General features: G+C 40.1%; 2 protein-coding genes across 2 annotated transcripts; both read left to right on the top strand.

Moving 5' to 3' along the window:
- Nucleotides 1–269: 269 nt before the first annotated feature.
- Nucleotides 270–14,749, top strand: cops8 (COP9 signalosome subunit 8). Its single transcript, XM_083890468.1, has 7 exons — nucleotides 270–366; nucleotides 1,037–1,107; nucleotides 1,674–1,722; nucleotides 3,248–3,380; nucleotides 11,490–11,597; nucleotides 12,892–12,954; nucleotides 13,774–14,749. The coding sequence occupies exons 1-7, from the start codon at nucleotides 295–297 to the stop codon at nucleotides 13,851–13,853; spliced, it is 576 nt and encodes a 191-aa protein (XP_083746594.1). The 5' UTR covers nucleotides 270–294; the 3' UTR covers nucleotides 13,854–14,749.
- On the top strand, nucleotides 7,348–8,948 carry trim63b (tripartite motif containing 63b). The gene has a single exon (XM_083889022.1). It carries the CDS (start codon nucleotides 7,485–7,487, stop codon nucleotides 8,538–8,540), a length of 1,056 nt encoding a protein of 351 aa, XP_083745148.1. The 5' UTR covers nucleotides 7,348–7,484; the 3' UTR covers nucleotides 8,541–8,948.
- Nucleotides 14,750–25,802: the final 11,053 nt, after the last annotated feature.

Genomic DNA, 25,802 nt, shown 5'->3' with positions numbered 1-25,802 from the left:
GAGACTTGTTTTTATTTTAAATAAAGTTTGTTTAAAAGAAATAAAGAAAGATCTTAAGTAGAAAGAAAGCTAATGATGGAGGAAAGAGAGCAGGACTGACAGGAAAAAAAAAGAGAAAAAAGGATCAGTATTGTCGGGATCAGCCAACACCAGCAGATGGCAGTAATGTAACTATATGGACGTAAACCGCAGTTAAATCGTCTACCACTTGAGGGCAGCAGCAACGCTCGTGCGCTGCTCATCTACTGCAGTATCCTGAAGAAGAAGATTCCAGTGCAACAGCTTGGCATCATCATGCCTACTGCTGTGATCATGGAGGAAAATTACGATAAATTATTAGAACAGTGTGAAGCTCAGGAACTCGAGGTAATGTAATGGATGTCCATTGTGTTTGCTAACACTGTTGTCCTACTAGGCTGTGTGCCTTTTAAGACTTGTTCTAAAAAGCAGGTCATGGTCAGTTCATGCTAACTTTGTAGCTGTGAACCTAGCCTGTTTCAGGCTAGTTTCCCCATCAGTGTTAAATCAATTTGTACCACATTGCAGCAAACCAATGATTCCGTGTCATGCTTATAATTGCTATAAAGTGTCGCTCAATATTTGAATACAATTGGCAGATAGCGGTGTTGTGTACTACTACGATATGGTGTAGCTTGTTAGCTAGGTAGGAGTGTTAGTATTGATATCGTCAATATACTGCAGTGATGTTGTTTACTGTGACATTAGACGCCGTTGGTGTGCTAACTGCGTGGCACTGCGGAGCCGTATAACTGATTATTGTTCCTTCACAAATGCGGTAGTATTGTAAAAGAAGGGATTTGTGTTCTAACGTTAGCAGAAGCTAAATTATAACTGACTGGATGCTAGTGCTAGCTGACACTTTCGAGTGTATTTCCCAGCTAATGCAAGTAAACAATTGTGTAAAAACAATGTGTACAAAAAACGTAGTTGTTTTTTTTGTTCATGGAAACTAAAATAATCTTATGTTCACTTTATCTTTGTGCTTTAACATCACACGTGTGTTTATTCGAAACAGGCTCCAGGGGGCATAGCAACACCTCAAGTCTACGCTCAGTTGCTGGCACTGTATTTACTTCACAATGACATGTAAGTTTACTCAACGGTTGTTTGTAGTTATCAGATTATTCAAGTGCTCTTGTAAACGGAATACACTGATTTCATAATCTGGTTATTGCCGTTTTTGAAAAACTTTTTTAACACATCTAGGTTTCTGTCAATAACCTGCTTTCTTAGAGCCATGCAATTGCTAATGTTATCAATCAACTATGCTTTTCCTGCTCTAATTATGTCAAATTGGCTGGTATGTATGGCATTGTATGCCGGCTCTTTGTCAAACTATCCTAATATATTATGTTAACTGTGCAGAGGTAGCGTTGTTATCAGTAACACCTAAAACATGTCAAAAAGACTACTGTGGAAAAAAAAAATGCTTGTTGCGCTTGTAATTACAACATGTAAGTGATGCAGTTCACACTCTGGATCCAACATAACTTAAATCCCACACATGCATAACATTACAATCTGGAAATGCCAAAACATTTCACATACAAACATTTTAAAATGCATCGTTTGTTAAATGAACTGTACAACACATTACAGCTCTGTTGTTGACCCCACCTGATTTATTCTGTGTTTAAATACTCATCTAACAGGAATAACGCCAGGTATCTATGGAAGAGGATTCCACAAGCAATAAAATCGGTAAGCATGTTAAAACACTGCAAATTATGTATTTTTTCAATTTGTATACACTATATTTAAACTTGAACACCTTTTTAACCTTTCCACAACAGTTTGTCCCTCACATAAACATAGCTCAACGTAATGTATGTAAATAGTGATTATGACTCTCAGCTTTTGTTGAGTTGTATAAGTATATAAATGTTGGCAGTTCATAACCATGGGAAGCCTCGCCAGCACTAATTCCCTCACATACTGTGTCTGCAGAGGCAACCAGAGTTACAATTACAATTTTTACTTTACACAACTAAACATTGATTACGCTTTGACATGCACGTCGCATGTCAAGACAAGTGCACATGACAAGTGCTATGTATAGAACAAGCTCTGATTGAATGTGTTGGCGACTGCCATGTAAGGCACGTTGAGATGTCATTGAGACTAGAACAATGTCATTTACTAGAGCGGAGTGCTGTGCATTGGTCACGATACTAGGGTGCCACTTTTGTTGATGTTGGGATTCTGTTTTTATTGCAGTTCTACACTGATAAGTGTCTTGAATCCTGGGTTGCTTACGGTACTGATGCTTACATGTCCTTCGCTTCCATAAATGTCACAGCCTCCGTTATCGCTTGATGTCTGCGGGACGTGGTGGGATATGGGACGGCATTGTAAAGAGTGCCCTTAATGGAGGACTGTGTTGCGGTGGCGCTGGCTGACGAGCTTTATCGCCTGGTCATAGACCACTTTATGGCTGAACTTTAAGTGATTGAATAAGTTGGTCGTGTTGCCTTGAGGAGCAGACACGACAGCGCGAGAAACTTTGCAAACAATTTTCTTTTGCTTGACGTCCGTCAAATTGAAGCCAAAATGTTTCCAGGTTCCAGATATTTTCCTGCCTTTCTTCTCAACCAAAAGGCTGCCTTTCCGCCATGTTTTTAATCGCTCATTTATACGTCCACACACGTCACCCGCTTGCTGCAGCTGCACGTAACACGGGTGCATTCAAGGTGTTTTTCTACCATAGGACTTTACACACAGTGCCGTGCGGCGAGTTAATCATTTTTGTAATGCTTTTATGATCGTGGGAAGCCACAATCGAAATTGTGATTAAAATGTGATTAATCGTCCAGCCTTACGTGCCCCCCCCGGCATCACACCGTGCCCCACCAGGGGGGCCCGCCCCACTATTTGAGAAGGACTGCTTTAAACTGACATTGAATGACACATTTTTGAGACAATAATTCACGAGTCATATTCCAAAGTCAAAACCCTTTAAATGTCAGTTATTTAGTCTGACATTTATCTAAACTGAGACCGTGGTACATGACGTGTACATAAGGATTTTTAACTGCTACATTTAGCTGCTCCCACCAATAATTAAGAAAATTAAAATAACGTTTTTTTTTTAGGTTTGTCTGCTTAGTTTACACTGAGCTACTGCTGTAAGAAAATAAAACGCTGGGACAAAATGAGCCTCTCAAAACAGCAAACGCCACAAATGACGGAGTAGTTTCTGAAATGCTTCTCCTATTGTTGTGTACAGGCAAACCCTGAATTAGCAGCTATTTGGGCTGTCGGCCAGCGCATTTGGCAGCGAGACTTTCCAGGAATCTACACAACTATTGCTGCTTATCAATGGACAGAGAATATTCTTCCAGTCATGGAGGCCCTTCAAGGTAAATATCTCAATTCCAACCTTTCCATATTCATATTCTTTTACATTCATTCATTCATTCAAAATGCCTATTATTTGATTGATAACATTTACAAATGATATTTACATGTGAATCTCATCAAATCAAAGTTCCTGTAGGTAAACTAAAGTAAATGTTAACTGAATTAACAGCACAACGTTGACACAGCCTAATGTGTTCTCTAGAGGAGAGGAACTAAAAATGGTAAAGGAATTTAAGTACCTGGGGGGTAACATGGGACTATAACTTAACCTTCAAGAGTCATGTAAAAAGGGTGGCAAACGAGGTCAAATTCAATCTACAGAATTTTAAACAAATCAGGCCGTTTCTCAGTCTAAGTGCTGCCAGAATGTATCTGCATATAATGATTTTCTCACACATTGAGTACTGATTTACACACTGGTCACTAACTCCCATATCAACGCTTAAGCCTATTGAAGTACTCTTCAAGAGAGCCACTAAAATCTTCACTGTAGCATACTGAAAACACACATTGTTTAGTTTTGAGAATTTAAAAACATTTTAAGTATGCTTGTTTTGTATTTAAGGCTACACATCATATTGCCCCTCCCCCACTGAATGACTTATTTAAAAGAATTCAGAGTGGTGGTCATCATTTCTTGTCCTTAAACTCAAGTAGTCCTATTTCCATCATCTGTTTTTGTTTCGTAAAAATGAAAAACAAATTATACTCTACTTAAGAGAGAAGGATAAAAGACACATATTTCTAATATCAAATCAAACTAGTGAGAACTCTAGGCTCTCACAAGTATGCCTTGCCGCCGCAGACACTAGTGAAATACAAGTGGCTCTGTGGTGTGGTGCGGATGGATCAGTCTGTTACTGAATGAGCTGATTATGTGCTAACTGTCAGCTAGTTGCTAAGTCATTAGCATCACAGTCAATACTTTATACACCAAGCTCTATCATTCACACATGATTCAAGCACATCAGCACGTTTGTGCCGGCCCTGAAGCTAGTGAACAACAATGCAGCCACAAAGCAGTCTGAAACGCACCGTGCATTATTAGAAGACAAAACATGTTTAATCCCTGTATGTGACTTCGAATGAACACTAACGTTACATAGATTAACGACGTTAATGAATACTCACCCCATAATAATTAGAAGGTTAACAAGACGTTTGGGGTGCTGGTGTAACGTCATCATCTCTCTTTTGGCCGCTAAATAATCTATCCGTTTGTTGGTTTTGTGACGATGAAGTCTGCCAACGTTTATGCTAGCATGTTAGCATAAAGATCGCTATCTTAAAATTCCACGAGTCCACTCACATAGCAGAAGTGAGATTTGTGTCTGTCTTTGTTAAGAAGTACAGCCACAGTTTACGTCTTGTCCATCTTCATTCAACGGTGAACACACGCACACACACACACATTGCAGCAGCAGCTGCCTCGTGCATATTAAGTAGCCATGTGTTTTCTCCGTGTGGGGCAGCTAATTGGCCGAAAAAACAACAAAAGCTCTGGAATGTGATATCACCACTCTCTAACTAGGAATCGATTCACAGAGATCAAACAAACCTAATTCGAATACAAATTTTATGGTTTTAAGACCCACAATAGTGTGATTTGAAGCATTTAGTGGCTTCTTCCAAACTTCAACTTGAGCAATTTTGAAAAAAAACAAAAATCTAATTTTTTTGATTTTTTTGTCTGTTTATGTTTTACTCGTCTTGCGCTCGGCCGACTTGCATACCCTTTTAGCTTGGGGCAAACCTGAGAGTGGTGCCTGCATGTTACTTGTTCTTATGTTTTTTTTTAAGATGAAAACTAGCTATGGCGCTAGGCATATTTACATTGTTACATTAAAATTCATTAATATGCACTGTCCCTATCCAAATAAACAATTAAATAAAAATAACTTAACTCAGAATTACTAGCTGAACACAGATGTAGTTATGACGCTGTACAAATGATGGCAAATTAAACTTGAAAGAAAAAAGCTCAGTAATATGAATTATATATCTGTTTATAAACTCACATTTTTACACTGACTCTGTTGTAACATTATTGCACATGTGAATATGTAAATTGTTGTTTAATATTTACATATCTCGTGTCCTCAAAGCCTATCTAAGAAAAACAGTTAATTTTGCCCTCATGCTCACAAATGTTAGGGCAGTTGTGCCATGTGATGGTTCCCTTGTGCAAGAGTATAAGAATAGCTTCCTCATCATGTTTACAGTACATGGAGTTGATGTGCCATGGGTGGTGATGTAGGGTCATAAGATACTTGAGCAACAAGGGATGACGACGCCTCGGTGGATTTAAGGGGATTCATAGTTTTTTAATCTGAATTTAAGATAATTCATTGATATTCACTGTTCATACCCTTCGCACTGTACTGACTAAATACCACTTGTTCCCTGACTTCAGGACATGGCTACTGTTCAAAAGAGCTGATCAAGTAATTCATTTTTTAATTAAAACCACAACTGAATTTACCAAATATTGTAAGGCTACAATGTAATCATCCTCTTTGATCTACGCTCTGTTCTATTCTAGTTTTTTTTTTTTTTTTTTTTTTTTTTTTAAACTATGCATACAAGGTATAATCAGTTCATACCTTTTAAGTTTTCATCCTTGCATACGAGTACAACTGTTTAGATGTTGTTACATGGTGATGCTTTGTCTAGTTTTAAACCAATTAAACAGTAAATACATAACTGAATGATTAATGATTAAAAATATCTATGTACTGGAAAGTTTTGTCAGAAATAACACAATTTCATGTTGTACCCAAATCCTTTAGCACCACTGTATAGAGCAAACGACAACTCCAATACAACAAGATAGCTGGGTTAGGGTTAGGGTTAATTTTTTGTGTGAAAGTAATGCCCTAAGTCAGTAACAGTCATCTCAATGCTCTGCTATTAGTTTTAACATCATAATGCCATGTTCAAAATACAAAAGTCTATTTCCTATTTCAGCTACAGAAGTAAAGACTTAAACGGTTTGTCATGTATTATGTTATACAGGCACAATAAATCAATTTGACTGTATACATCATTTCTATATCAACTGAAAATCATCAGCATTACTGTACTTAATAAAACAGGTGTATACTGTATGTAGGGCTGGACCATATGGCCAAAATTTAGCACAATATCCGTTTCCAAATCATTCTTTAAGTTTAGAGATAAATGTCATATAATAGAGAGAAATGTGAAGAAACCACTGAACTGCTTTATAAAGAGTGTTTCAGTATAGGGGTTGACCAATATTGTTTTTTCAGAGATGGATACTAATTGTTCCCAGTTACTGAGACTGATAACAAATGTTTGGAACTGATGTATTTACAATATAAAATGTTTTATGTAAAAAATTTTAATTTTACTAACTCAAACACAAAAGTTGATTAAATGACTTTTGATTTATCAGTACTTGGAATTAAAATTTAAAAGATTCTGGAAGTAGCAGGCTTTCTAATTACCTAATAATATTGGTGATCTTAAAATAAAATACAGATACTGATTATAGACAAATGTCTAATATTATCCAGGCCAAAAAGATAAGGATAAGTATGCTCTTGCGTCGTTATTGATTTATTACCTAGCCCTATTTCTAGATTTGGACGTGAGGTAAATTGCAGAACATAATGTTGTAACAACAACTCAAGCACAGGATGTCAACATTGACTTGTTTACCAATTACACAGTGCTCCATCTATGAGGTGATGCTTCTTTGGTTCACTCGCATGGACCCTGTTTGTCTCTGCTCAGTCAACCACTGCTGTCACTGTTGGAAAGGATTGCAACATGTGACACATGCTACACTGGGTTGGAGGGGGCCATTTCTGTGAAAGTCCATGGGCCAGTGAGCAGACAGGAATGTAAGGTCTGGTTGGTTAGAAGGATTGGGTGTCACCAGCTGTGTGAGGCTGGTATATAAGGACGCTCCTGCTAGCTCTTAACCAGAACAGATAGCAGCATTTTCACAAGTATCACTAAGAAGAGGTTCATAGAGTTGTCCCCTCTAGTTGTTGTAACTTGAGAGTGAGAGGGTGAGCTTTCTCTTTTGGAAACCAACCTGTGTAGCTCTAGATAGAGACTTTTTTTTTTTTACAATGGACGTCCAGAGGACAGGATCAATTGTTCGGGCCCCCAGCCCCATGGATAGCCTTGAGAAGCAGCTGAGCTGCCCCATCTGCCTGGACATGTTCACCAAACCGGTGGTCATTCTGCCCTGCCAGCACAACCTCTGCCGCAGTTGTGCCAGTGACCTCTATGACTCCCGCAACCCATACCGCTTTTCTGGTGGTGTGTTCCGATGTCCTACTTGTCGTTTTGAGGTCGTCCTTGACCGTCATGGTGTACATGGGCTGCAACGCAACCTGTTGGTTGAAAATATCATCGACCTCTATAAGCAGCAGCAAGAAGGGAGTGGCAGTGGAAATACAGAAACCAGCCTGAAGCCGAAAGAATCCAAAGAACCAATGTGCCAAGAACATGAGGATGAGAAAATCAACATCTATTGTAAGACCTGCCAAGTGCCCACCTGCTCCATGTGCAAAGTGTTTGGGCAACATAAGGACTGTGAGGTGGCAACTTTAGCAAGTGTTTACCAGGTTCAGAAAGGTGAACTGAGTAATGCTATTGATACCCTGGTGGCTAGCAATGGCCGCCTGCAAGCTCTGCTCAACCAGATGGACGATGCCTGTCGCGCTGTTCAGGATAATTCCCAGACTGCTAAGCAAAGGTTAGCCGAAAGCTTTGACCTACTGTACGCTGTCCTTGAAGACCGCAAGGCCATTCTACTAGAGCAAATCACCAAAGAGCAAGACGAAAAGGTTGCAGCCCTTCGGGCTCTGGCCCAACGTTACGGAGAGCGACTGCAATCCAGCACAGAGCTCACAGATTCAGCTGTGAGAGCACTGGAGCAGAATGGAGCCGCCGAGTTCTTGGTGGCCTCGAAGGGTCTAATCGCACAGACCAAAGACGCGGCTAAATCTTCACTTGGGGAAGAGAGGCCAGAACCAGGATTTGAGAAGATGGACCACTTCACATTGTCAACAGACCACGTGGTAACAGTCCTATCAAAGATGCATTTTGGGGTGTGTGAAGATGATGACTTTGAAGATGCAGAAGAGGAGGAGGAGGAAGAAGAAGAAGAAGAAGAGTAGGAGGAGTAATGAAAACTCCAAGTTTATGGACTTAGAAATACTGTACTGTAATGTGGTGCTGGAAGGATTGTGTTGACAGCAGGAACTGCATTTAATGTTGAACAGAATATAGGGCTACAGTGGGTGTGAGCTAAATGGCTCGCCCTAATTTTCAGTGCAATATTTAATTTCCGTGTTGTGTTGATTATTTTTTTTCTTAATTTCTTTTTATACTTTTGTACCTCAAAGCTAATGAAATGGCAAAATAGGGTAAATAAATGTAAATGTAGACTGGTTTACACCTTTTTTTTGTTGTATGTGGTTTATAAAATAGTTTTAGTAATATTTCTCATTTTCTCCAAGTTTGTGTTGAACTGGTTAATACACCTGTCTTCATTTGAATGTTGGAATAAAGCTGCATGAAGTTAATCATCTGTTTTCTTTTATTGCTTAATCCACAATATACTTAAATAAAGACGGCGCGCACACACAAGAAGACACATGAAGGTTCTAAACATTTTTCTCTTGCGCGCCTCCATCAAGCATGTCTGTTGTTGGCAACTTGGCAATAGACTACATTTAAAAATAAAAGCCCTTGCCATGTCCTGTCTGCTTTGCCTTTGCTGGTTAAAAGTGGAGGCTATTTTTAAGAGGTGAGGGGGCGAGAAATGATAGCAGCCCTGGAATAGACTGTGAGGACGACAGATCAGGTCCTGTTTCTCCTCCATAAAAAACCCCCCATCCTCCTCCCACTCATGGACTTCTTGCTCAGCAGCTTCAACCCAACTCTGAAGTGTCAGAAGGGCAAACTAAAGAAAAAGCTGGTGCAGTTGCCACGTGAGCCATTTTGTAACGGTCAAGAGGCCGTGGTATAAATACACGGTGGCTGGGTTTCAACATGCCACTTGACATGACCTGCTTGGCTCTGTGACAAGCATTAGCTGTGTCCTAATTTGTTTTCCAATATGCAGCCAGTCGGATGCAACAAAGTTGCTCCAACACAAAAATCAACATGTTTTTATTGTTTATCTTCATGTGTTACAAGTGAGTCTTGGTTCACTTTTAATTGAAAGTAGTTTTATGTTAACTGTAGCGAAGAAACATTCATTTTCCTTCAGAATAATTCCATGTTTCTGTTAAACCACATTATTTTTCTAGTCTGTTTAAACTGTCTGTCTTTTTATGGGTTAGATTACTGTACATTCATAACTTTTGGTCAAAATGACAACAAAAGTCAGTTAGTTTGTACTAACTTTGTGGACAATAATGGGGGGTAACAGGAAGTCTGCTGGACAGAAGCATGGGAAAGCAGTCCTGACTAATCTCCAGCAGCTGTCTCTTCTCATCCACACCACTTATTATTGTTACTGCTGCAGCAGACTGGGAGCTGACTTGTTGATACTCATAAACAGTTGCTAGGCTATAAAACACAGCAGCAGATCCAAGCTGTTGCGAGTAGCCAGTCATACTCACTGTTATCACTGCAAACTACAGTGGGCTAGATAAGTGGTACAGGAATGTAAGCAGAGCACATAGTGTCCATGTCCACCACATGCTCTGTTACAAGATCCATTGTTCGGTGTAATGGATTTTTAAAAATATATTTGAGCTCACAAGTAATTCACAGTTAAGTCAAATGTTCCTTGTCAAAAAAAAAAAAACATTATTATATACAGTGGTATGCAAATGTTTGGGCACCCCTGTACATTTTCATGATATTCCTTTGTAAATTATTGGTTGTTTGGATAAGAAATTTCAGTTAAATATATCATATAGGAGACAGACACGGTGATAATTGAGAAGTGAAATAAGGTTTGTATGAAATATTATGTTACAGAAAGCGTGCAAGAATTATTTAAACAAAATTAGGCATGTGCATAAATTTAGGCACCACAAAAGAAACATTTTGTTCATCCTCCTTTTGCAGAAATAACGGCCTCTTCGGACACTTTCTATAGCTTCCGATTAGAGTCTGGATTCTGGCTGAAGGTATTTTGGACCATTCTTCTTTACAAAACATCTCCAGTTCAGTCAGGTGTGATGGTTTCTGAGCATGGACAGCCTGCTTTAAAATCACACCACACATTTTCAATAATATTCCGGTCTTCAGGACTGAGATGGCCATTCCAGAACGTTGTATTTGTTCCTCTGCATGAATGCCTTAGTAGATTTTGAGCGGTGCTGAATAGTTGAACGATGCACAGTGACACCATCTGCAGCAAGATGATATTGTAGGTCTTAAGAGCTAGTCTGTGGGTTGACTGTGACTGTTCTCACCATCCTTGGCCCTCTGCTTATCTCAGGTTCCACTTCGGGCCTTAAAGGGACACTGTGTAGTATTTATGGGTTTATATGACCCAAAATCCACCTTTTTATACATATTATCTGCTCCTGCATTGTCTAGTCGCTGTATAACGTTTTAGTTCCATTTTCATAGTGTTTCAAAAAGTTATGTAAAATTCAGATATTCAGATATGCAGAATTCAGATAATGAAGAGTTGAATGCCATTGAGGGTGTGCAAAAGTTTTTGTTTCAACAAACTCTTTTATTGTAGATCCCTGACCAACTATGTAGATGTGGTTGTGTGAGTGACTTGAGTTTATTACTGTTAAAAATAAAATAAAGAAACAACTTCACTGCAAACTTACAGAATTACAAACAAATGTGAATATTTACTTGACATTTTACGCAAACATTCACATCTGTGACTGCTAATGATCAAAGCAGAGTATGTATCAGACTTGAAGCACCTGCCACACACACAAAGCCTCCATTGCTGCTGCTAGCGAGCAGCTTTGTTTACAAGAAACAAGACTATATATATACCATGTTCTATTGACATACCGTGCAGTTCAATGTATGTCGCTGTTGCTCATGTATTAAAAGCAGAGCATTATTTTAAGTACCTGTGATCTACTGTATGTAGCATTGTGATAGTAATGTCAGTGCTGTTGACGGTTCCTTTACAGAGGGCACACGGCAGAGAGCATATGGACTAGTGGCCCAGGCCTATACTTCCCTCGCAGCGGATGACTTTGCAGCTTTTGTCGGTTATTCTGTGGAGGAGGCAGTAAAGGGTAAGATTAAATCTACACAGCTTCCTTTGTTGGATATGTTATTAAAAACATTAAGAGCTTTTTAATGTTTTTTTTTCTTCCTCACTTCCATTATTATCTACAAAAAAGTCAACAACATAATTTAACTCCAATAAACTCCACCTTAAAAGTTGAGTTTCTAATTTAAAAAAAAAATATATATATATATACTTGTATATATATACTGTATATATATATATATATTGTTTATATAGTGCTTTAATCAAACGCTCAAAGACATTTGACAACATAAAAAATATATACACAGTTGGACACCATTAAAATTAATAGAAATCATGCATGAAAAGTGGATTTTGAAAGATGACAGTCCTCTACAGACAAGCATGTGTTTAAGGGAGGGAGTTCCAGAGGGAGGTGTCAGCCATGGAAGAAGCTCCGTCACCTCAGGTTCAGTGCTTAGTCCACCAACCAATGTTCTTTCTTCTTCAGAGTAACTAAACATTCCCTACTATAATAATAAAGTGAATTTAGTTGGATACTCCTATTATAGAGTTACCAGCAGCACTTATGAGTTTACTAAAATGGCCTTCAGTTCTTCTTAATTAACTCTTCAACTGCTGATGGACATTTACATCATCCAACTATAATGGTTTGTTTTGAGTTGTTGAGGAGGAAAATGATAATGTCCAGCATGAATGACATCAGTGGCTGTGTGTTGCATTCACTGTCCTGTCGTAAATAGTATCTACCGGTTGTAAATAGAAACACTAGGACAGTGACATGAGTTTTTTTTTAAGTTTATGTATTTTATATAAAGCAATAAAAATGCTACATTTGAATTCACCTTATTTTACCTTGAAATTAACTTTGCGTGACAGAACTCAACATGAGCCCAACAATAATTTCAAGTCTGATCCACGCTTTATAGATAAACACAGGTGTTGCCAATCAATTCATTCGGTTTCCATTCCATTTAGTTTCACCAGAGTCCTGCTATTGTTCAGGTTTAAGGGGACTTCACATGAAATACTTGACATTTGAGCCTGGAGCAATTTTTTTTTTGGAAGAGGAAATTAGTTATTTTGATACCACATCTACATTTCTTTTATTTCCCTGATGTATTCAAATAAAATTATCAAGAAATAATTATTTAAGGTCATTATAGCATTGCTTAAACAATACAATACTGTATTGCAAAGTAAGCCTGAAAGTGTTTTTTCCTTCAATATTGTGTTGCCCTAATGCATGTCAAAGTTGATACATTTGCTGTTGAGACCATTTTCTTCGCCCGTCTTACATTCGTCTTTGGCCGTAGGTGTGGTGAGCCAAGGCTGGCAAGCAGACCCCTCAACCAGGATGGTGATGCCCAAAAAGCCCGGTAGGTGGCAGTATTGCTCTTCTAAAGTGTGCCTCTCAAACGGTTTTCTCTTCATGAGCAACTCAGTCCAATTCCCTGCTCCTCTTCCTCCTACTCTTTATTTTACACATGGATTTTGTCGTCTCTTTTCATCCCACAGGAAAGTTTATGTTACCTTAAGTTTTTTTTTTCCTAGAACCTGTGGATGTTTCCAAATCGCTGAATCTCCCCTGAACAGTGTCCATGTTTCCAAACATTCCCTGCTAAATGTTTCTTTTTTTTAAATTAATATTATACTACCACACTACATGTCCTCAAATAAGAAGGTCACCGATTGATGCATCACGTGTGAGAAATCTAGTGATTGAATACAGACCAATGAGGAGGAGATTGTGGTCTATCCTCATCTTCAGGCTTCACTGCCGAAGCATGTGCCGCGCACGTGTCCGGCACAGAAGCACTAACCCACTCACCACAAGTCCCCCCACATGTGTGGGGACCCCCCCCTCTACCACAGCACCACTGTGTCTGAAAGCACATTTCCATTGTTGCTTTGGAGTGTGGATCCATCCCACACAGAAATTCTTCCAGGGTTCTTGGGATCACTGCAAAGTATTGTATGTCACAGTCTGTAAACATGTCAGGGGGACAGCGGTGCACTCGTGTCCAGATGAATTTGAAACCCGTCCTGTGCCGAGTGTCTTCCCCCTCAATGACACGTGGACTGAAGAGTTAAAACTGGAGCGATGTAAGAAGACTGATAGTGTTTGGCACAGTGAGGAATCCCCCCTCTGACTAAACTTCTCCTGCTCCATGTTTCTCTCCTCTCTCTCTCTACAGATCCTCCCCCAGTCTCACTGGTTCCAAACGAGCAGCAGTTGGCCAGACTCACTGACTACGTGGCTTTCCTCGAGAACTGATAACCCACAAACCACTGCCACCCTGTTTCACCCACTTGGTACCGAGGGAGAATTAACGTTTGGACACACTTTTCCCCTCATTCTACTTCCCCTTCGAAATCCCACTCCCCGATAAAGATGTACTAAAACACCCTCGTCATCTTGCATGACTGCGGCCAGCTCTTCTGTAAGACTTACCTATTTATATTCATTGACTATGATAGTTTTCCCTGCTTCATTTCCTCAAAGGGGTGGTTCACGTCTTTTTTTTTTTGGTTGTATGAGGTAGTAACATTATCAGATTCGACTGCACTGTGTGTATCCCCTGTTCATCACTAAATCTTGTTGTTGACAGCCTTTTCCATCTGGAAATTGAAGTGGTAAAGTTGTAAGTGGACTCCCATGTCCTTGCCTACGAACGCAGATTTTCTCTTTGGACTTTGGCACATAACAGTGAGCTGTTTACAAAGTGACACAAACTTCAGTTTCCAGTCTGAAAGGGCTTTCTAACAGTGATACAAAGAGGCGAAAAACGCACCAGCAGCCCCGAGAGCCCGTCTGCTGGTGCACGCACATTTTAGTAGTCGGCACCGATTGTGTATTTCGTACAACCAAACTTGAACTGTCACTTTAAATGTTATTATTTTCACTTTATTTGTTGTGGCTTTTGCATCGCCATCAGATGTATACTTTTGGTCTGAGTATATATCAGGAAGTATCTTTCACTTCACATTTTACTTTATTTTTTTAATTTGATAATCATGCAATAGAAATACACACCAGTATGTACAGAACATCCGTTGCGTTTAAGCACTTGCAGGTTGCCTTCAGGTAACGGGAGTCTCTCAGCATACACATTATGTCCCCGTGTTGAGTTCATTCTTCAGACCTCATTTGAATTTTTGAAGTTTATGTATTGACTGGTTAATAAATACTTTGCTGTTTCTAAAGTGGTTTCCATTTATTTAAATCTAGAGTCTTTTTAGGTTGATTTACAGAGCAATCTGTATTTTTCTCACAAAACGAGTGTTATAGTCATATTAGACTGCCGCGTAAATAATCAGACGTAAAACTGTGTCACTGCATAGGTTGTTTCAGTTTCTTCAAAAGGATCATTCATCATTTTTCAAAACCTCCAAATTTCAGGTCCGTTATGCAACTACTCGCACACCTGCGTTACTGTGATGTGCAGATTAACTTCACCGTCAGTGTGCGGAGAATAAAATAAGATGTTTCACCTCTGCTTCAAAGAACTACTTTACGTCGCTGTTTTATTATTACAGCTGCAACATGTAATTAAATACTCTCTGATGTCTAACTCTGTTGATAATTGATTAATCGTGTGTCGGAAATCAATGTGCAGTTTTTTCCACGAAAAGACTCACAGTGGATCAATATAAACACAGATGGTGTTTTTCTGTCACTGTTACACTGTTCATGTTCATGCAGCATTAACATCATAATAACAACTTTGAACCAGTAAGTTGCATATTCCAGCTTTATATGAATGTATGTTTGTTTCTTTGCTGCCAAAGTGACCAGAACAAAGAACATTTAAAAAAAATAAATACATATATCGTCTATCGATGGACGTTTTATTTTGGTTAGGCATATCCGCCATATGCTCTTGAACCCTAAAAAATAAAAGATTTTTGTGGGAGATTTTTACATCATGGCTTGAGGAAGAATTTGAAACACATTAAACTTTTTCACACAAAAGATGTTCGAGCTTTACTGTAACTGTAGCCTGGCAATAAAAGGAAGTGGCGGACCTCAGAAGTGATTTAGTGTGAAGCTGAACAAAAAGGACCATTCACTGTGGATGTTTTGATTGTTGGATTGATGTGGTTAGAAACACTAATGTTGACCTGACTCCACTGCACAGATAAGAAGCTTAAAGTGAAACTTCACTGTGTTGTTGTTGTCACTTTGACATTTAATAGTGTTTTTGGAAACAATAGTTGGCTCAGTTGTTAACACTTTACAATAAAATGAACATTACGTAATGCTCTCATCAATATTTAAAGGAACACTGTGTAGTATTTATAGGTTTATATAACCCAAAATCCACTTTTTTATACATATTATGTGCTCCTGCATTGTCTAGTCGCTGTATAATAGTTTTCGTCCCCTTTTTCGTAGTGTTTCAAAAAGTCATGTTAAATAACATGACCGCGGACCGCGGTTGCATAGCCACTGTTAGCAGCGAGACGCCGTGTTTCTACCGGAGCCTGTAAGGACAAACGCGAGAGAACAAAACAAGCGTCTCTTTACTTGTAGCGGAAGTCCCGCCTCCTCTCTCTCCGCTTCGTCTGCTACGGCCGCGGTAGCTCCGCCCTCTCCCTCGCCTCACGAACCTCATCTGCTGACACAGAGAAAGACGACGAGGACGACATTTGACCGGCTGAGGATACCGTAGCGCTCAGGTAAGGGAGGGGGTGAGCAGAGAAGCAGTTCTTTGTTGTAAATTTCAGCCTCTCCTCTAGATGGCACTATAAACTACTTACTTCACCTTTAATAACGATTACTGTTTTAACTGTAACTTCAGTGAAGTCACATTTAATCTAATGATACCTCAGCTCCTTTGTGTTTAAATAAGGAAATATTGTACTTCTCACAAATGACGTATTCGTACCTAAATTCAGCCCCGTGCTGGGTCACGCGATGCACTTGAACTGGTCACACGTCGCGGCAAACTGGAAAATGTGGGTGTTCCAAAAGATTTGAGACTGAATTCCTCTGCAAAGAAGCTCCAGTCCGTGCACGACTGAGAGACACCTCATAAAGAGGCCAGGCTGCATTAGCACATCAAATGTAGACTTCATTACATCGGTCTGTCGCTCTTTAAAACCCTTTCAGACCATTATTGCTGAGCTACTTGATGCGTGTGTTTTAAGAGGACAGGTTTACTGATTCATATGATACAGAATATTATGTCAGGGCAGATTTGTGAAACAGCTTGGGCAGCTCTTTGAAGTGGAGGACATGGGGTCATACTGTGTTTCCAGAATAGACTTTTTTGGAGTTTTACCACTGTGAGACCAGCAGCAGGGTTTAATGGTCACACATTGGTTCAATTAAGAATGGCATTTAGGATTTAAACTCCAATGTATTTATATTTAACAACAGTGATTCTATTTGGGTTTTTTCCCCCCATGTGTGCGTGACCTAGTATTCCAGACAGCAGTAGCTACTCACCTCAGTGAAGGGTTAAAGTTCACGACTTAAAGCCGAGTTCCAGCTCTAAAACTGCTTCGTACCTTGTAAATCAAGAAAGTGATTTTGGACACAAAGTGTTCCATAATAAATAAAGTTTTGCACAAATAAATAAATAAATAAATGAAATTAATGAATAGTCAATAGCTGAATAATCACTGTTTCCTTGTTGGGATTTATCATAAATCACATACAAATGTCTGCAGTTCAACATGTCCTCTCTGAACTGGCTGAGGTCTCTGTTTTGGCTACGTGGTAGTAATTCCACTTCTTTTTGTTTACAGCGAGCCTCCAGGGAGGAGATGGATTGTGGAAAAAAGATACTATGAACACAGGAGACAGAAAACAAACAGTTTTAAAAAAAGGTTCTTCTCATATTTTTGTTATTGTCCCAGTGACAGGATTTTAGCTCTGTGTGTCTTTTGCCCAGATGTTCACTTCACAAGTTTCTTGTCGGTGAGGTCACTTTTCCAGGGGGTCAAAGGTCACCTCTGCCTTGCATCGCAGAACATGCCAATGACGTGATGTTACGCAGAACTGCAAGGCTCTGCAGTGAAGTCGCCCATGGCACTGTTTTACAGTCTCTGGGTTCCTGCAGATCCTTAAAAAGTTTTTTTTAATTATTATTTAGAAAATAATTTAAAGGTACAATATGTAGTATTTATGGATTTATATAACCCAAAATCCACTTTTTTATACATATTATGTGCTCCTGCATTGTCTAGTCGCTGTATAATAGTTTTTGTTTCATTTTCGTAGTGTTTCAAAAAGTAATTTAAAATAACATGGTCGCGGGCCGCGGTTGCATAGCCACTGTTAGCAGCGAGACGCCATGTTTCTACCGGAGCCTGTAAGGACAAACGCGAGAAAACAAATCAAGCGTCTCTTTACTTGTAGCGGAAGTCCCGCCTCCACTCTCTCCGCTTCGTCTGCTACGGCCGCGGTAGCTCCGCCCTCTCCCTCGCCTCACGAACGTCATCTGCTGACACGGAGAAAGACGACGAGGACGACATTTGACCAGCTGCGGATACCGTAGCGCTCAGGGAAGGGAGGGGGTGAGCAGAGCAATAGGTCTTTGTTGTAAATTTCAGCCTCTCCTTTAGATGGCACTATAAACTACTTATTTCCCCTTTAAAGAAAACTAAAGTTTCCTAAAGACTGGGTTGGGACCTTGAGCTTCGGAGTTTTTTGGGGGGTCCCCCAAAAATTTGCTGAACTTTGATGTCCTACATACTGCAGATTAATTGGTATGAGTATGTTCTTTATCAAATAAAATCAAGTCTAAATTCAAATGAAAAACATATGCTTCTGGCTAAAAGAAATACAGTTTACATATCTCTAAGTAAGTATAAGAGAAGAATATTTGTCACACAGTTGGAGAATTCTGTATTTTCAGTGGTAAATACATCAGCCCAAATGTGTTCAGAATTTGAAAGGTCTAAAATGACTGTATCGGACAGATATCGGTAGATACTCAAGTTTGTGATATGAGTATTGGTCATTAAAAAGTGATCTTGTGCCATCCCTATGATGTGTACACATTTGAACACACCCATATGTGGTTCATAGGTTCATAGGTTGTCTGGGATGCATGTGTCAACATTCTTTTAGCTGCATGAACTGAAATGTGTCCCTGGGCCTCAGTGACAGACCACCTACTCAGCCGACTCCTCCGACCTGCTACAGTTTAATGAAATGAAAGTATTTATTTCAGTAAAACTTCCCCTGCTGTAAAAACATATACGAATAATGAACATTGTCTTACTTTGTCTCCGTTTCTCTCCCAAAACCAAGTGAGTCAGTGTATGTTTGAGCTCATGTTTCTGAAACAAAATGATATTCCTTGATGTGTGTATCAATATGATGGTGTTTTATTGTTTTTAATGCTTTTTTGCAGAAACGTGGGTGATGATAATGTGTCTTTGGAAAATCTATTAATTTTCAAATTCAGCATTTAGACTTTTTTCTGTACAGTGTCCAAATTAACATTTTCTCTAGTTTGCAGAAAAGTCAAAATTGTTTTTTTTTAAACGTTTTTCTGACAGAACGTCTCCATCTCTAATGTGTCCACACTATTTAGGCCTAATGTTTCGTTTCTGTGTGAATCGGGCCTTAGTATTTAATCACAAACACCTCAGGTGGACTCTGAGCTCAGCTAATTACACAGCATGTGGCTTCACTTTGCCTGATTGCTCAAGGGAGTTTGGATAGGTGAAAAGGTAGGGAGGAACCTTTTCACACTTTGAAAAGTACACAGATGTAACCAGCAGTGGCCACTACCAGCCATTTCCTCCTCCACATAAGACAGGATTTTCCTCCAAATATGTGTGATCGTTTCTTTGGAATGGATTTAGTTGCTTGCACAATCGTTTCCAAGTTCTGAAACTGATGATAATGTGCCAAAAAATGAAGTATTTCCTGTGATGCCCAAACCAAAAACCTAACTTCACACAATGCCTCACCTTGTTGCAGTCCAAACTTTTTCTTGTAATATTACATCATTATTTTTTAAAAGCTTTAAATCTGTTGCACAACATCTTGCACAACCAGTGTGCACTTTATGTACAGTTCTTCTTGCTCATGCACATGTTTATACTTATTTCGTGCATATATATTATTTTAGTTTTTTGGTAATATTTATTTACTATTTTTTTCTTATGTATATTACACTTTTTAAAACATTTATTACTACTTTATGCTGGTGTTTTTGAGTGGACAGCAAAGTTAGAATTTCATTGTACAGGGAAACGTGTTTCTTTACTGTGCATATGACAATAAACACTTTGAATCTTGAATCTTGAAATACATAATTACATTAAATAAATGTTTTCTTTCGATTGTATGGCCTTAATACTCTCAGGTCCAGGGAAAAAAACATGTCTTTCCACAGCAGTCTGTCCTTGTGTGAATGTCAAGACAGAAGAGTAATAATATAGAAATATTGACGTGTCAATCAATGCTTAACACATCAATTAAAGAAACAAACTGTCATCTTTGAGGTGGTGGAAAAAACATGAACTTGAAGTCAAATAAATGTGCTTTGTGAAGTTTGAATGTAGACAAATCGGCCGTTTTGTCAGTGTTTGAATTTGGTGGAGGTTAGGATCTGGCAAAAGTTATGAAAAGATGGGATTTGCCAGTAGGGGTCAGTCTTCACTACCATATAGTGAACAGTTTCCTGATAAGACACATGGTGTTTGCCATGAATAAACACACCAAACACTGAAATGCAACGTAGACAAATGCTTCAAAGCTTTCATCAAAAGCAGCAACATTTTGGATTTCTGGAGAGGAAAAGCTGATTTTTTTTTTTTTTTTGTCCCACTTTTTGTTTTTTTGGTCCAACATGGGGAAGGGGAGTTGTTTAACATCAGTAAAAGCTGCCTCACGTCCACAGAGAAAATGTTTCCATGTGGGACGGTGACTCATGAGCATGAGACCGAGTGAGGACTCCAAGAGGATGTGGGAGAATGAACGGACAGTGATGAGAAAAATGGAGGGAGTAGGGAGAGGGGGATCAGAGAGGAGGGAGAGTGTCAGGAGGGGAATGGAGGGAGGATGTGAGGAGGAGGAGAGCGAAGCAAATTGCCAAGTGCACAGATATCTGCTGTAAAGACGATAGGCTAAGACTGGGAAAGTGAATACAGCTCAAAAGTGAGTTTTCCAGCAGTGTCCCACTGAGGTTAGGGTTACTGAGGTTTTTATTGCACAGTAACGGAAAATAATGATGTTTTTAACAAAATTAGAAATGTGTACTTTTTGGAAGCCTTTTAAAGGCATTGTTCAATTCAGTACTAAACTGTGCCTGGGAAGCCAAAAACATGGAGGCTTGCTCTGGACAGGGGGAACAACAGATTTTTTTTTTTTCCATTTTAGATTTGAGTATGTAACATTAAAGGTGACATAGAGTGGTCCTGTTGCACATAAATGTTAGTTATGGAGGTCTACTTACATATATTAACTTGTTTTTATGGTCAAAAACCTCCTAGTTGCTGTAAACGAGCCGATAGAAATCCTCTTTTCTGACGGTGTTTTTCTGCTGCGAGATTTCAGAGTGAACTTTCACCCCCAGAAGACAGAGTCTTGTGATTGGCCAGTACTATCCAGCACATCCGTTCTCAGAAGCGCAGCGCCCCCCTCTGGAACGGCGGATGCACTGCTCCTCATTATCAAAACATTGTTTTAACAGTGTTTAAAAATAGCTTCTTCACGACTCCCCGCCGCAGTCCCTTTTATGACTTTAAACCGGAGTCAGACCCAGAGTCAGAAGACACTGTTGCTCGTGAAACACCTCCACAACGGACGTTATTCTTCTTCTGCGGTTCAATGTAGGTAACCGGATGTGCCCGGACTAGTGCCCGGAGCAGGACGATCGGTTGTTCAGGAGAACCGCTGCTTACGTAACTATTACGGGATTTTCAGTGATATCGTTGAGCCCCGAGATTACAATAATACACAACGTTCTCAGCAATGGCTGAACTGTTTGTTTCGAACCGTCAGGGCTTCATAAACAAGGTAATGACGCAGATACACACCAAAAAAACAGCAATAATAGGAACTTCCGGTCTAGTTCCGCTTTAATGTGGAAGAATGGCATCCGTTTAGGGTAGGACACTGAAGTTCCATAACTGGGCAAGCTTGAAAAAAAAAGGGGGGGTTGTTGTAGTAGCAGTCCTAGAATCTGAATCCATCCATCCATCCATTATCTACCACTTTATCCTCCACCAGAGGGTCGCGGGAGGTGTGCTGTGCCCATCTCAGCTGACATAGGGTGATAGACGGGGTCCACCCTGGACACAATCTGAATCTAACCATTAAATATCACTAATTAGACATTTGACGAAAAACCTCGCCAAATGATTTCCACATTATCCTACAGTGCTACGGCCTTTTCTGATTGGGAACTGAGGTTTTTAAACCACACAATTTTAAGAGACTGTCTAATAACCAAGATGGTATTTTTGTGTTGTTGTTTTTTTTGTTATGTGGTTAAAATCTGTAATTTTCTTGTGTCCCTGCTGGCAGCAACGTTTTCTGAAGTGCAAACGTCCGTGTCCCAAGAGAAGAAGCCAGGGCCGTGCACAGAGCTTTCAGTGCTGACTGTGTGTCTGTACCTCATACCACTATACTCCAATAAAACTTGAACTATCCCTTGTTTTCCAAAGACAAAAGTGCTAATATTTTCCATGTAAACAGCCAAAAAAAGAGATGAAATAAAATAAATAAATAAAACTTGAGTTTTTGCCAAGTCTCAAATTTTACACATGTGTTCACTCCCCAAAAAAAAGCATGAGAACCAACAAAACATGAAGAACTAATTCTCGCAAAAGATAATGTAATGCAGCTTTGTGCAGCTGTTGTGCAGGCCGTGTGACATCAGTCAGGCTTTCCAGATAATGACCATTCAGTTCTTGTCCTCACATCTCTGATCCAGGAGGATTTCCTAAATTTGCTATGAAGTTAAGATTTCCAGCAGCACTTGGTTTGGCTTCAAGGGTCCTGCATGCATGCAGTGAATAGGCTCTTTTATACATTCACTATGTGCCACATCCTGTCCACATCCTGTCACCTTTAGACATAGATTAATAGTAGAGGAAATTAGGCGAGGAACAATAATAGAGATCACTCACAGGGCACAGTAAGGGCATACAGAAGAATGTTTTCATTTAAAGCGGAACTAGACCGGAAGTTCCTATTATCGCTGTTTTTTTGGTGTGTATCTGCGTCATTACCTTGTTTATGAAGCCCTGACGGTTCGAAACAAACAGTTCAGCCACTGCTGAGAACGTTGTGTTTTATTGTAATCTCGGGGCTCAACGAGATCACTGAAAATCCCGTAATAGTTACGTAAGCAGCGGTTCTCCTGAACAACCGATCGTCCTGCTCCGGGCACTAGTCCGGGCACATCCGGTTGCGTACATTGAACCGCAGAAGAAGAATAACGTCCGTTGTGGAGGTGTTTCACGAGCAACAGTGTCTTCTGACTCTGGGTCTGACTCCGGTTTAAAGTCATAAAGGGACTGCGGCGGGGAGTCGTGAAGAAGCTATTTTTAAACACTGTTTAAACAATGTTTTGATAATGAGGAGCAGTGCATCCGCCGTTCCAGAGGGGGGCGCTGCGCTTCTGAGAACGGATGTGCTGGATAGTACTGGCCAATCACAAGACTCTGTCTTCTGGGGGTGAAAGTTCACTCTGAAATCTCTCAGCAGAAAAACACTGTCAGAAAAGAGGATTTCTATCGGCTAGTTCGCAGCAACTAGGAGGTTTTTGACCATAAAAACAAGTTAATATATGTAAGTAGACCTCCATAACTAACATTTATGTGCAACAGGACCACTCTATGTGACCTTTAATACTGAATTAATCGGCTTTTTTCCTATTAAGACTTGTTAATATTTTTGGGAAAGCATTACAATGTGGGAACTGCCAGGCAATTCCTCATGTGGGTTTAGATGCAGGCGAGAGAGAAGGAATCACGGGTGCTGTTAAGGAGGACGTGAGAACAGTCGGTGTAACAGAAGAGAGAGAACACAGGGGATGAGGGCAAGATGGAGGCCGATGATCTGCTGTGGCAACCCCTTAAGGGAGAAGCCCAAAGGAGAAGAAGAGGAAGATGAGAATGTCGGAATACAGCAGCGAGGCAGCTCCAGCAATAAGCCTCGGCCAGCTGGAATATCCACATCTCTCTTCTCCACCATTTTTTTTTTTGTGATTAAACAACTTTTGTTACCATGATCGCAGTGTGTGTGTGTGTGTGACTCAGTCCCACAAACAAACTCACCAAAAGAGGCAAATGTGAATGAAAGCTCAACTTACTCAAGTTAAATAGGATCGTTTTTTTTTTTTAAGTGTGGTTGCAGAAGGCACAGACATGTGACTGAAGACAAACAGGCTCAACTAATAAAATCTATGGCATATTAAAGCTGTAGTGCTCAAATTAGATTAGACAATGCTGATTCAGCCTATGAGCTCCACGAGACTCTGTCTGTGTTTAGATCCCGCGTTGCCAAGTGACATTCACACACTGCACACAAGTGATTAGTTTTTAAGTCAAGACAGACAGAGGCAACAGCAACATTGTGCTAGTAAAGCGAGACGACTGCAAACCGGGTTAGAGTACACTGCAAAAACAGCCCTTCCAGAAATGAGCAAAATATTATTTTAGGAAAAACTAGCCTGTAAATCTGCAGCCACTTTTGAGGCTGTAATGTGCTTTAAAACGGGGGCAAACAAGCCACAATTTAACAAAGTAGTACAAGCAATTCTGTCCCAAAATGTTTACTGAAAATGAATCTAAGACGTGAAGTTTAATTCTGTATTTAGCACATCCTTAGCACCGCATGAACACCGCAAAGAACAAAGATTCAATTTGTTTAAAATTGGGGATTTTAGTTTTTTTTCAGCAGCAGTCCCAGCCTGAAGTCAGAGCAGAGAGGAGAGCGTCCAAGCTGCTAATGAAACACACATGGCCGCCGCCGTTCCAGCCCTGGCTTACAAAAATGAAAATGTTTCTTCACTCAGCTTCACACAAAAGTGCTGTCAGTTAAATGTGTTATGAACAGCGTTAACGCAAACCCATTTGAATGGCGTCGATTTTTTTTTATCGTGCGATTAAAGCCCAATTTATACTCCTGCGTAAAGTGCTCTGCGTAGGCTACGCAGAGTCCTCTGCGTCGACGCAGAGCCTGTCGAAGAGCCTCTGCGTCGTCTCCGACTGCACGAAAATATTTTTTAAGTGTCCGTCACTCCGTCAAGGGACAACGGAGACGGCAAGAGCTGCGATTGGTCCTCAGGACAGGCCGAGCGAAGCTGCTCTGTGCCGGCTCACAGTGAGCAGCGAGCGTCCACAGAGGGCGGAGCTGAACACCGCCGACTTCGTCGCTGCCGAACTATAAATACGTCATATCTTAACACACACAGCACATGTTTAGACTCTAAATGGCCAATTTCTCGCCTCAAATTATCTTAAAACTGCGTTCCGGGACACAGAAAAGTGAGAAACGGCCACTGTTTCAACAACAACAGTCTTTCTCCCTCGGACGCCATTGCTCACTGTAGCCAAAAGCACAACAACCTTGCGCATCGACCCCTACTGATCGGGCGGGAAATTGCAACGCCTGTCCGTCACCACGACGCAGAAGTATAAAGGCTTGAGTGGTTTACGTGGTGACGCAGACGGATAACGCATTACGCAGTCGGAGAAGTATAATGTGGCCTTAACGCTTTTTCACATGCTGTTGAAGCAATCGGTAACGTTAGAACAACTACAACACCACACCGGATAATAGCTAGACCGGAAAACAAAACAACAGACACGCTGTGCTCACTTGTTTGGGCTTGTGAGCCGGTCAAAGAGTAGTCGGCGAACTTTACGTTTCGAGTGACACAGGGGATGTGTCACTCAAAAACGTCTTTCCGTTGCCAACGCAGCCATTTCTCGACGCACTCCCCACATCCCAGTCATGATGTATGCAGTTAAATAAGGAGACCTCCAAAGACCGCTAGCTCCTTCACCTCGGATTAGCTTGTTACGGCAACAACACATTAAACCACGGGACTTCGTTTGCATTGAAGAACGAGCACTTTATTCACAGAACTGCGGGGTGATACACAGCCTCTCTTATTATTACTCAAAAATATGCGGGGTGATAGAGATATTCACCTGCAAACAATTATTACACAAAGCAAGCTGATCCACTTTTCTATGTTGATAAGAGTATTAAAATGATGAAATATAATGGTACAAAAAGAAA

The sequence above is a fragment of the Microchirus variegatus genome (assembly GCF_963457635.1).
Source record: "Microchirus variegatus genome assembly, chromosome: 5".
Lineage (NCBI taxonomy): Eukaryota > Metazoa > Chordata > Actinopteri > Pleuronectiformes > Soleidae > Microchirus > Microchirus variegatus.
Note: the sequence above shows the minus strand (reverse complement) of the source record. Positions and strands in the feature narration are given on the sequence as shown.

Bases quoted from the DNA above. Each gene is read 5' to 3' on its own strand.
- cops8 (XM_083890468.1), top strand. From the start codon at position 295: ATGCCTACTGCTGTGATCATGGAGGAAAATTACGATAAATTATTAGAA. The intron at 367-1,036 runs GTAATGTAATGG...TATTCGAAACAG, and splicing joins GTGAAGCTCAGGAACTCGAG to GCTCCAGGGGGCATAGCAAC. The intron at 11,598-12,891 runs GTAAGATTAAAT...CTTTGGCCGTAG, and splicing joins TGTGGAGGAGGCAGTAAAGG to GTGTGGTGAGCCAAGGCTGG.
- trim63b (XM_083889022.1), top strand. From the start codon at position 7,485: ATGGACGTCCAGAGGACAGGATCAATTGTTCGGGCCCCCAGCCCCATG.